Source organism: Boleophthalmus pectinirostris, unplaced genomic scaffold (assembly GCF_026225935.1).
Source record: "Boleophthalmus pectinirostris isolate CB_2022bp ecotype Guang Dong unplaced genomic scaffold, ASM2622593v1 HiC_scaffold_22, whole genome shotgun sequence".
Lineage (NCBI taxonomy): Eukaryota > Metazoa > Chordata > Actinopteri > Gobiiformes > Gobiidae > Boleophthalmus > Boleophthalmus pectinirostris.
This window is the reverse complement of record NW_026571190.1, coordinates 20,868,129-20,880,831: the sequence shown is the minus strand read 5'-3', so window position 1 is coordinate 20,880,831 and position 12,703 is coordinate 20,868,129. Positions and strand designations below refer to the sequence as shown.

Genomic DNA, 12,703 nt, shown 5'->3' with positions numbered 1-12,703 from the left:
GATACATGACCAAACAACAATGAAATCCCTATTCACTTAATTTAAATTGTCTAAATGATCACACTTCTTCTCGTATGTGACCAGCTTTATGACATCAAACATTCTGAATGTGTTAATGTGATGTAAAGAGACAGATAGTGTTTTACTTTATCTGTTTTTGTTATCCTCTTTGTTTTTATTTTTACAATTATGAGAGCTGCACGGGATCATGATTATTAATTAACCAACTAATTCTGACATAGTTTGATTAGAGGACATTGTGATGTAGTTTAGTTGATGAGCAGAGAGTTTAGCCTGCCGTTCTTACCTGGGAGTTTGAGCCACTTGGGGACCTTCCCTGGATCAGACCTGGGTTTGGGGGACTGACTCTGGCTGGGTGGGTCTTCATGAGATGGTCCGCTGGTGTCCATGTCCTGCTGTGGTGAAGACTCTGGCTCCTCTTGGTACTGATGGCTCTCCGATGGCGTTTGTGATGGGAGAAAACTGTGGTCATAAATAAAAGAGCATGAGTAAAGCTACAGGAAACAAAACAAGTCGATGTTTTTACTTTGTTTTGTTAATGTTATCATGGTGGCAATACAATTTGTAAACATAAAACAGTTGACCACTTAAGACATGGTAGTTTCATAGTTTCCTCCTTTCTTTATCAAACAGGCATCAAAACAACCTATACCTTCTAAATGTGAGAGGCTTAGAGCTATTTTTTTCCGTATGTTGGTTTCGGCTTTTAATATTTATTTGGTGAACATGAACAAGACAGACTTTAAATCAAAAGCGTTTAACACAACCGCACAAGACAGACCATTTTATTCCAAAAGTCTGTCAGTAAGTATTTTGTTTGGAGCATAGTTCAGAGGATTGGCAGTAGACCTCCCGATGAAAAAGACCAAACAATATAATTGACAATTTAAAACAATTAGATCTCGCTTTGATTAAAATTGTATTATTTGCACAGTCCTAGCGTTAAGATTGAGAACATGTTATTAATTTTCTGTGGGCTCAAAGGGTCACGAACATTTAGTAAAAAGCCCATAGTCACTGTTTAAAAAGATCTAATATCACTGACGATTTAAAACATTTGGATCTTGATTTGATTCAAATTAAAAATGAAATTAATTGCACAGCCTTAGCATTGAGAATAAAAGTTAGGAACTACATTGTCATTTTCCTTAAGGGAAATGATTAGACCTGTCAGGGTAACACATTTTAAAGGTTGATACATTGTTGAATATAGATGATAAATGATTATATTGAAACTATATTGAAAATGTATGCCTTGGACACAATAAGAGTAAGAGCAGATTTAAAAAAACAAAAACTATTCTACCTTTTACAACTTAAATCTCTTTGTATAAACCCTCGTAGTGAAAAGAAAATGTGCACACAACAAATATTGACCCCAAAAAACATTGTTCCAGCTTTGACAGGCCTAGAAGTGGTCATCAAAGGAAAAAAGACTGACGTCCCCTGATCTCCCCATTACCTAAGACCTTGGTGATACACAATGTTAAAGTGGAGGACAACAGGTGGGGATGACTTTTGGGAAGCGGCTCTATCTTTAGCGGGACAGGAAGAGGTCTGTGTGAGAATGTGTGGAGGAAATGAGGAGCATGGGGGCACCTGCTGTTTAGGCTGAACCTCAAAGGGATTCCAGTGATGACAGCTTTGTGACAGGAAAATGAGCTGCTGCCGCCGGTTACAAGTGCGTATACACCCAGGTCGTCATGGTGCACGTGTGCACTCACCTCGCGATTGACTCGTTTGCTTGTAAGGCCGAAACTGAAGAGTCTAGCAGCTCTGTCTTTAAGTAGGTGTCTGTAAAAAAAAAAAAAAAAAAACACGTGGAAGTTTAAAGTGATCCAGCATCAGGCCAAAGGAAAAGGTCAAGTGTAGGTCTGTCACAATAAATACTATATTGACGATTTTAGCTTTAGATGGTTGAATTATAACTAAAACTACACAAGCTAATTACGGTACTATAGTGTTGCACTTATTTAGTACAGCTCATGTTTTTTAATGATATTGTACTTTTAGAAGTCTTTTGGGGGGATAATCTGCTTTATGGTTTGGTTTCAGTATTATGGCTTATTGTCTATATTTATGTCAACAATATATCGTACTTAAAAATTTGTTATCATGACATACTTAATCAAGAGTAAGGTAATACTGAACTAAAAGTGATAGTATTAAAAATATAGTAAAGCTATAGCCCATATCTACATGTAACCAGAGCTCCCAGAGATCAAAGCTTTTTGTCAATGATAAAATCCACTTAAATATGTTATTGTATAGTAAAATCTATAATTTCTAGAAGTATGTCACATTTCTGTCATATAGCAAAAATATAATCCTATTGTTATCAGCATAAACCTGAAAAATACAGTAATTTATGGCAATATGTTTCTTTTGGGCATATTCATACAGTGTAATGTAGCTCAAGTCTTTCTTTATAGCATATTTTCTTTTATCTAATTATAACACAGCCAAAAGTACAAACCTGTCTTTACATCAGACCCAAAGTAGACTAGTGCACCCGGAAACAGGTCTGCCTTAAAAAGAAAAACATGAACAGAAGTCTAAGAAAATGTTGACCGCGCATCATATTTTCTGCAAAACATAGAAAATAGCAAACACAAAACTGTCTCCTCCTAGTACACGCGAGCCACCACATCCAAGAGGGGCCTCAGCTCCATCCTGGAGATGGTTCATAGCTGTGGGTTCTGAACGACTAACCATAGATCTTTGAAGTGGAACCACAAAATGAGCGCCAATCAAATGGTTAGTGCAAACACTTTCACCCCTGAAGCACAAACTCCTCTGAAGAGCTACTCCTAATGGTTTTAATGGACCAGTCTGAGGCAGGAAATTATCAAGCGTACAATTATGAGGCAGCGGCACAGACAGGCAGGCTGCAATCCTGTCTGTCACATTAACGTCACTGTCATTCCTGCGTGGCGGGGAAATGGGAGAGGGGAATCTGGGACGACAAAATAAACAAAGATTTGATGACATCATTTAAGATTTTAAGTGTTGTTTTTATTCTGTTATTGGGTGACTGAATTACTTCCCCTTACTTTTACCATTTGTAAATAATATATGAAGTGTTGTCATGATGCCCAAATTTAAAACTCAATTTCAGTACTGAGGAAAAGACTGATTTTGATACAACAATCATAATAAAAACTTTGCTTTTCAGACAACAGAATGTAAATTTTAAGAAGAATAATAGTACTTTCTTTAATATTGCATTGTCCTACTAGATACAGATCATTCAGGAAAGGTTTTGTCATGTTTTATTATCAGCTATCTGGATTTAGATTTTTGACAACAAAACTAATACACAGTTGAGGGGCAGTAGAGGCAGAAGATTGTGGGACTAGAGATTCAGAGACTCACTAGAGAGAAATCAGTTCAGGGTTAGGGTGTTTAATTAATGTGATAAGGACTACAACATTTTTACTTTTGTTTATACAATGTAGTTCTATAGTTACTAAGATTAGAATGAGTTTTTGATAAATTACTGGTGTTGTAAAAGAAAAAATGACTGACTTAGTCCTTGGGATCGGTTTATATCAGATATATAAGCAAATACTTAAAGCTAGTCAGTATCTGGTCAGAAAAGGCTGGGCTGGTGCATCTCGAAATTGTAACTGAAGCAAAATAAAACATGGAAAATAGTATTTGCTTTATACTTTAATTTTGATAGTGAGCTTATTCATGTCTATTTTGAAAAAATTTTATGCATTATTGACTATGAATAGGAAAATACCATCTCCACTACAACAACAGTCCTCTCTGTGTCCCTTCATTACCCGAGTTGGTCAGATGCTAAATTAGGACGGTCTGGCCTAATTGCTATTATTGCAGCGCTCTGAACAGGAAACAATGTGTTACAGTGGAACAGCAGGCATTCTAGCTATGCACTCCCCCTGACAGGCGCACCTTTGGCGGGCGGGACGGGGCAATGGGACAGGACTGAAACATGCTGTGATGGGAGGCAGAAGTGTAGGGGTGCGGGAGGGGACCGGGTATCAAAGGGCTGTGATACATTCCTTTCTTGACATGACACAAAGTGATTAAAGTGAGCATTTGAGGCAGACAGACAGTGAGCACATATGCGCCTCCAAAATGTGGCACGCGAGAACTTCTGATTAAAGATTCTGCACGCCGAGATTGATGTATGGCATGCGTAAGAGATTATGGATTGTGTTTTAGTGTGCTTTTAAGGCCCTAATGGATAGAGACGGGGGTGGGGGGTGGGGGGGGGTCACAATGGGTCACAATGGTGCAACACTTGACTTGTGACAGTTCAAGAAATAAAGTTCCATTTGAAAGTCCTGTGACGATGTGTCTTTTGTACCAAACTCTTTGAGGAATAAATCTTGTTTATGATCATCACGCCCCACATCAAACAAATGTTCTCCAATTTAGTCCATCTTATTTAAATTCAGTTTTTCTAAACAGTGGGCTCAAATACAATTCAAAAATCAAAGTAACACAGTTCATTGTGTATGTCTTAATTCTCATTATTGGAATAGCTCTGAACTCAAAGGCAACAAAGCATCAAGGCTGCCCGTTGCTGTGAGAGAGGGTGCGTGTCAAGATCAAAGTGAGGCCTGTATTAACCCCATGTGCCAGTCTGGGAAAAATCAGGCCCAGCTGGGGTCAAGGACAGTGGAGCGAGGGAACAAGTGTGAGCCGGGAATGTGCCGAGCCTTTGAAGAAGAGCAGGGGCCCAAGCATCCATTTTACTCTCACTACATTTGTGTAAAGCGGACAAGAGCTCAGAGGGGCAGGGTTTAGAGCTGTTGTTTTGTGATGAGAGAAATGTTCATGAATGTGGCTGAAATGGTCTGAGGGGTTCCTACCTGGTACAGTGTCACTGAAGGATCTTTCAAAATGGTTTTAGGTGGAGTGATAACTGAAATAAGAAGTTAAATATGAGAAAATGGTGCACCTGAAACAACAAAACATTTTTGCCACTAGACTACATGCTGCAATGAGTGCACCCCATTATAGAGGCTATAATAAACTTGTATAATAATTATCACACTCTGGCCTGATAATTTTTTTCAGTTAACAGAATATAAGAAGCATACACAATTACAACTACTGGGGTGTTAAATTTGTATATTTAATTAATTGCTTCGTTCACCATGTTTAACAAGGTATGAAAGTACTGGCACTGTTTATTCATGGTGTTTACACTGATATTTGGTAAGGAACCCTTTGAAAATACTCACACAAGTAGAAGGAGAGCTGTGGATCTTCCAGGTGACTTCTGATAAACTGCCTCAGAGCTCCCACTGGACACACAAACAAGAGTGTCAATAAGCCCATCTGTATACAGCACTTTTCATTGTTGTTTCATGTGGAAAGTCCCTCTTTGTTGTCATGTTCTGCTGCTGTTGTGATGCCTCTAGGCTGAGGTGGGTCTGAATTATAGAGCTCGTTCATATTTGGGGTCTCAGTGTCACCCTGGTGTGGCTGCCGTCATTACAGTTATGAATGTGGTGAGGGAGCCACAAGTAGCTTTAACATAGCAGTCATACCTGTGGCTAGCCATCTGAAATGAGCAGTTCGCGCACACACGCGCACACACGTGCACACACGCGCACGCACGCACACGCACGCACACGCACCTGTCTCCAAGGGCCTGAAGAAACCTTGTAGAACGTGTCTGTCTGGGAACTGGATCCTCAGGACCACCTGGAACACAGACACTGTTATGTGCGAACAACCACTACTGGCCACAATACAGCAGTGTGATTGGTTTGGCAAAGCAGCATTAGATTATCATTTATAAATAAGGAGCAGTTCACCAGTATACTTTTCTCTGGGACATGGGCAGAAGCACTAAATCCAATAGACTTCTTACTCCTTGACAAAATTGGTAGTATAATTGATTGGTAGTAGTAACAAAGTAAATAATGATTCTTTTATTTCCAAACTGTGCCAAGTGTGTGCAAAAACCACAGCATCTGGTACATGTCATCTTCATAGTTAATGAAGATAAAGTTCCTGAAAAGAGTGCGCTCACTTTTGGATATCGCTGCAATTTCTCCCTCATCTGGGCTTCTCTCAGAGCTTTAGTCATGAGCGGAGCCTCCTCCAGGAGCTTCCTGTGACAAGAGAATAAACTCAGACATATGAAACACAGGAAACATACACGAGGACAACAACAGGAAAAACAAGCTCTGACAGTGAGTGTGGTCATGAGGAGCTTCTGTATAGTGGGACACATTAGTGGGATTCTTGTCTGCATGATTGTAGTAATTCACACAGAAGCAGCACAGCCAGAGCAGACAGACATTAAACAATGTCCTTAGATTACGACCCAGGTGTCTTTTGAGGTAGGAGAGTATTTCAGATTAATCAAACAAGTGAAAAGACAAGAAAACATTATGTTTATAAAGACAGAATATGGATACAAGTACTGAATTGAAAGACCTTTTACATTAATTGTACCTTTCACTCTTGAGCTGGGCAAACCGTTTTCGAACATCATCAACTGTGACCTCAAAGAACTCATCAGGGAGGTCTGTATCATTCGAATGGTGCAACTGACAGTCCATATGATAGACAAGCGACTCCCTCTCAACCAACTACAGAGGAAAGGCCATAAGAAAGCTGTACAGAATCAGTTTGGTATTGAGGATTTCTGCCCCAATTTACCTCCAGAAATTCTTCTACTTGATCCATGTCTTCTTCATGGCAGACAGCTGGCTATCAAAACAAATGGTTCAAATTGTTTATTTTGAATAAATATCATGTGAACTTTCAAATAATTCCCAGATAGTAGCTACACCAAGAAACATATCAGGATGTTTAATTTGAATACACAATTGCAGCTCTTACTAGACAACTGACAAACAATACAAAACCAATAATAGGAAGTATTATAAATAAAGACACCATTCGGTTTAAAAAATCACATTAAAATTACAAAGATGAAACTGAACTAGTTTATACTGTGGTTAGTCTCACCTTGTTGTTTGACTTGTGAGATGACTTTGGTTTCTTGGCTTTGGGTGATTCAACCACAAAGCCCTGTCCTATCAATGATGGTCGTACTGATGTAGCCCCGCCGGGACCGCCCAATCTCTGCCCCCCTCCAGAGAATGGGATAAATGGAGCAGAAGCGGCAGATGGAACATGGGTGGAGGAGGAGCAGCAAGGTACCTCCGACGTTGGGACTAGAGGCTCTTTAGACCGCACTGTATCCTGGGAGTTCACACCTTTGTCTTGTTGTTCAGAGGCTGAACTGGTTGGACATGTCGTATTGTCAGTATTTGCTGTGAGTGGGATCGCCTTTGACCTGTCTGTCCTGGAGCTCGGCTCATCTGGAGTCACTGTTGCAGGCTGCAGTGGAGCATGGTCAAGTTGAGGGGTGGGGTGTGGTGTGTTTTCGGGGGCAACAGGTGCAGGTGCCATAGCAGTTGGCTCAACAAGCTCCTCACCTTTCTGCTCTTCGTGCATTTTGTTCCTCTTGATCAAAAACCTATAAATACAATCATTTAACGACACAGTGCTCTCAAATTATTTTCTTCTATTCATGAATTAGTTGCAAGACTGCACAAAGGTCCATAAATGTAGTATTTACACTAAATAAGACCCCCCCCCCCAAAAAAAAAATAAAAAAAATAATAATAAATAAATAAATAAACTACAATTGTGCAGTTTCAGGTTTGGGTTTGGGTACATGACCTTGCAGTCAAAATAGGTTTTTCACCAAACAAATACATTTTTGCACATTTCCAGTGTCATTCTGATGTAAGAACTCCCCTGCCTAAGTTATTAAGTTGACAATTATTTCAGTAACATTTAGTTTAGTTTGTACATTAAAAGAAGGATTTTACACTGTAGGCCATTTGTCCCGTCCTTGAGTTTAGTGAGACTAGTGAGAATTATTGAAAACTCAGGTCAGAGGTCATGCCTCAAAGATTGTTAAATATGCCATCCTTTTCTACAAAATAAGGTTAAATGCGGACCTTCTCTTTAATCGTTTAACAGACCTGACAATGGCACTTCCTCCTGTGAGACCAAGGGACTTCAGAGTGGCATTTTTAAGAGCTTCTTCTCCAGCCACCTGCACGCGCACACACACACACACACACACACACACAGAGCTATAAAAGCAAGAGTCTTTTGTCTTAAAGAAGAGCTTAATGAACACAGCGCACCTCATCCCTCATGTAAACACAGACTGGGATGACTCCTGGCTCAGACAGCTGCACCACACTGCAAAGATGGAGATAAGCCAAAGAAAATACTTAAATTATAGGTCACAGTAGAAGATTGGACTTTCTGTACAATAACAGAAGTGAATTGTTCAGAGGATACCGACTCTGTAATCATGCAATAAAAGCGTGTGCAATGTGGTGGCACGCTGTGAGCATGTGTAACCCATGTGTGCACAACCAGTGTAGACACTAATTGAGTCATAAATATTTTACTATTGTTCTCCTCAGTGAAGAATATCAAAGCGTCCCCTTTCACACCATTCCTATAGCTTTTATCTTGGAGTGGAGCAAATACTGATTTCATGGAAGTGTAACTTCCTTGGGAAAAAGAGGTGATGTCATGTTACAGAGATGGTCCCAGCACCTGGGCCTGCACAGCTGGAACTACTGAACAACAGCTGCAGATCTTAGATGTGTGTGAAAATGGTACAAAGAAGTAGAAGAAAGTGATCTGGAACAGTCTTGTATGTACTGACCAGGTTTATTTTGCAGCTCTATTGAAAACTAATATGGATGGTAGGAAAACAGACCTGATCTGGGGGAAGTGTGTGAGCAGTTCCCACAGATTCTGTCCTGAAGAGAAAGAGCCCTGCAGACGAGAACCGTCCTCCATCTGCAGAGCAATTCGCACCTGAAAAGAACAACGACCGTTTATTTCATCATTCGGTAAATATTACAGCAATTCAATGCATGAAGATTACATTTAAGAAATAAATACTTTTTAAATGACATAAAGATCAGACTACTATTAAAAAATACTATGAAACATTTCAGAGCCTTTTGTGCAGTTTCTTCCAAGAACACAAAGAGGAAACAAGCTTTATTAAGCATCAATGTCTCAGTAGGTGGCCATTTATTAGGCCTTTTGGATCCATCTGAAAGAATTCTCTGATAATAAAACTGCACATGTTGGATCACCTCTTAGAACAATAGACGTGAGCATTAGTTGTTCTAGTATTTGAGTTGATCTACAAGCTGTTTATATTGTTTATGCCAGAACAGCACACCAAAGGAGATCAAAAGGAGCACCTTGGACTCGCACACACGACTTGGCTCAGTGCACTGGTTATTTGGACAGCCTGTGCTAAGAGAGTGTATAAGGAGGGCCTGTGTGTAAAAATCTGTGAGATATCAACAGTCAACAATCCATCAAATGAACAAGAACCACACATCAAACCCAGACACACTTTAACTGCTTGGATTATAACCATGTGATGTCATAGGAAAATACAGCTCAGCCACAGTGTTTTACTCCTGCTTTAAACACACTGGATCAAAGGAATCTGCAGGAATAAGTATGACTATTGGTGCAGCTATTCCGAAATACTACAACTCATTAATAGTATGCATTTAAAGAGTCCTTGTAAATCAGAACAAAACTCTTTAGCATCAATTAAATGTAACAAACTGATGTCTAAGTGTATGACATATTTACAACACCACTGAAGTGCATGCATTTTCCAACTACATTTCATCATCTCATCTATATACTTCATAAACTCACCTGGCTGTCAGCAGCCGCCGTTTTCTTTGTACTTGGCACCATTTCAAGTTTAGCATTGTTTGGCAGGTTGGCAAATCTCCACTGCAGTGTCAAATCCAGAACCATTCTTTGAAATCTGTAGGAAATAATCCATTAGTGAACCAAGTTAAAGTCCTAAAGAATGCAGGTGAATACATAAAATGAGTTTTAGTGTTAACCGAGGCGGTGTGTAAAAAGACCAAAACAAAAATAGCTTAGAGTATACAGTTCTGACCACCTCAACATGATACTCACTTCAAACCGTGATCTTCAGAGCTAAAACCGTGCTTTTTGCAGACATCCTCCAGCACCTGAAAAGCCAAAGAAATCACAGCTTAAACACAACAAAAACTGATCAGTCATTGGCTAACAACAGTTAGCTAGACAAGCTAACTCGACTGTGAATTACATCGCGATTTAGTAGCAGAAACACCTAATAGCCAGACCGTCGTTTTCAAAACCCTTAAAGTCGATTTTAGCAATAAGTTACCTGCAGTAAAGGTGTGTTTGGGGACACTTTGACAGTCTGTCGTCTCCCATTTGGAGTCAGGACTGTCACAGCTGTGCCGCTGGCTGCCATTGTTGCCGACTACGTCACAATGTTTATCTAAAAAAAAAAAAAAACTTTATTGAGACAATGTTGACACAAAATTGTGTTTAATTTAACCTATCTTTACAGTTTGATTTTATTATGTACATATCTGTTCTGGGAAAGTGCATTTTAAAACAGTTAGAAACAGTATAAAAGAGTCAGGGTTAAGCTATCTTAACATAATTGGATAGCCTGTGTAAACTTAGTAAAGTCATTCTAATTTATCTTATTTTATGAAAACATCTTAAAATATAGCCGCAAGCGGCAATGATCGGCCCTCGCGCGTGCTTACGCCCCGCCCCTTAGACGCCGTACCTCACACTGACCCTAATAAGTCTAAGATTAGACTTTACCCTAATCATAATCCTAACTATAGCCCCAATCCTAGCCCTATAAATCTTAATTTAACCCTGCAATTTTCAAAATTTGGCAAAAAAAAAAAAAAAAAGATGGCGAACTTCCGGTTTGTAAAAGGGCGTGGTCACAATATACATTTTTGTTCTTATTGCCATGATGCATCTGGCTACCAAATTTGGTTTGGCTATGCCAACATTTGTGTGAGGACGTCCCATTGGCAAGGATACAATTTTGGCTTGTTGCCATGGCAATGCAATGTAAATGTGTGAGCATCATTGAGTTTTTTTTATCAAGACCACGTCACAAATGTGGGTATCAAATGTTGTATATCTGTGACAAATAAAACCTTATTTTTACATACAAATTTTCTAGGGGGCACTATTGCACCCTCTTTACTTACATCAGTCTTTTCAGGGTCGAGGTGTGAACTCAGGATTAAAATTTGAGTGAAATTGGCCAAACTTTGCACAAATTATCAGGCGTCGAAGTTTGATGGTGAGCCCCAAAAACTAACCCGAAATTTGCACCGTTGCCACGGCAACACCATTTGACCTTTTAAAAAGCTTTTATCAACTTTTAATGTCCCACTTGTCTAGATGATACAGAATTATTTCGTCTGGGTCAAACGCCCTTGGACGAGATCGTTCAAGTACGAGGAAGGGTCGCACGATCAATCCAATATGGCCGACTTCCTGTTGGTTGCCTAGCAATCGCGTAATACACTTTTTTGTTCCTATTCTCATGATGCATCTGTGTACCAAATTTGGTTTGGCTACACCAAAGTTTTTGTTGGGCATCCTATTGGTGAGGGCAGATGTTTAGCCTGTCACCATGGCAACACGATGGGAAATGGCATGGGGTCGTCATTGACTTTTTTGATCAAGATCATGTCATGAATCTGTGTACCAAATTTTATATGTCTACAACGAAGTAAAATTTTCCACTACCATGCAATCTCCCTAGGGGGCGCTATTGCACCCATTTGAGATTTTCTTATATAAATCTGTTCAGGGTCGGGGTGTCAATCAACGATTAAAATTTGAGTGAAATCGGCCAAAGTTTGTGCAAAAATTTTTTGATTTTACCAATGGCAAGTTTATGTCATCGCTATGGCAACGCCATAAAAAATATGACATGGGTGTCATTGACTTTTGGATCAGGTTGTCAAAATGGAATTTTATGCAAAATTTCAGAAATTTTTTGAACAACTATTTGGGAACAAATGATTTTCTCCCATATTAAATTTTGTTTCAATCTATAGGGGGCGCTAATGAGCCAAATGAATAATTTTCACATTAAGTAGCTTCAGGGCAGAGAGTTTAACAACTGTTTCAAATTTCATTGAAATCAGAGTTTGTTTGAGCAAATGGGAGCAATTTGTAAATCTCCAAAATTGTGTGCATTATTTGTTGCTTCACTGCTCAGAGATCGTAAGACGTGTGTGAAAAATTTGGATAAGTTTTGATGTTCCACGTCTTGAGATAATGTGGACCAAATTTGAGCTCGTTCGGGGGAACGCCCTCGGAGGAGTTCGTAAAAGCTTAGCAAACTTTAAGCCAATATTTCTGCCCCCTAGTGGAGCACATGGTGTTGGCGTAATAATATTTTTTCCTTGTCTTGACATGATCGACTTCTGTGTCAAATTTCATGACTGTACATACAAATTCTTTTGCCCTCATTTGTATTCCCTAATGCATTTTTGAGTCGTTTGGGGGCGCTGACGAGCCATTTTATTTATGTTTGGAAAATGGAAATAGCCAAAACGTAGGGAAGCGCGAGTTTTACCAGATGGCAAAATTTCCAGGACTTTTCGTCATTGTTTTTGAAAAATGGGTGAGTTGGTTAGGAGAAAAATAATAAGAAAGAAAGAAAGAATAATATTCTGATGGGAGAACAATGTTAGGCTTTTTTTTGGCCGACAAACTATACATTTTCGGAAACCTCAGACGCATTGCTACGTGATGGCGAGGGTCCCTGGTCACTACGGGC

General features: G+C 39.4%; 1 protein-coding gene across 1 annotated transcript; it reads right to left on the bottom strand.

Annotated features, from left to right (window-relative positions):
* Positions 1–45: 45 nt before the first annotated feature.
* On the bottom strand, positions 46–10,378 carry aspscr1 (ASPSCR1 tether for SLC2A4, UBX domain containing). The gene is made up of 16 exons (XM_020930380.2): positions 10,256–10,378; positions 10,021–10,076; positions 9,748–9,862; positions 8,774–8,874; positions 8,184–8,241; positions 8,016–8,089; positions 6,988–7,501; positions 6,676–6,726; positions 6,469–6,605; positions 6,041–6,122; positions 5,643–5,709; positions 5,244–5,306; positions 4,869–4,921; positions 2,498–2,549; positions 1,746–1,815; positions 46–483 (listed from the first exon to the last, which is right to left on the bottom strand). Exons 1-16 carry the CDS (start codon positions 10,343–10,345, stop codon positions 270–272), a joined length of 1,797 nt encoding a protein of 598 aa, XP_020786039.1. The 5' UTR covers positions 10,346–10,378; the 3' UTR covers positions 46–269.
* Positions 10,379–12,703: the final 2,325 nt, after the last annotated feature.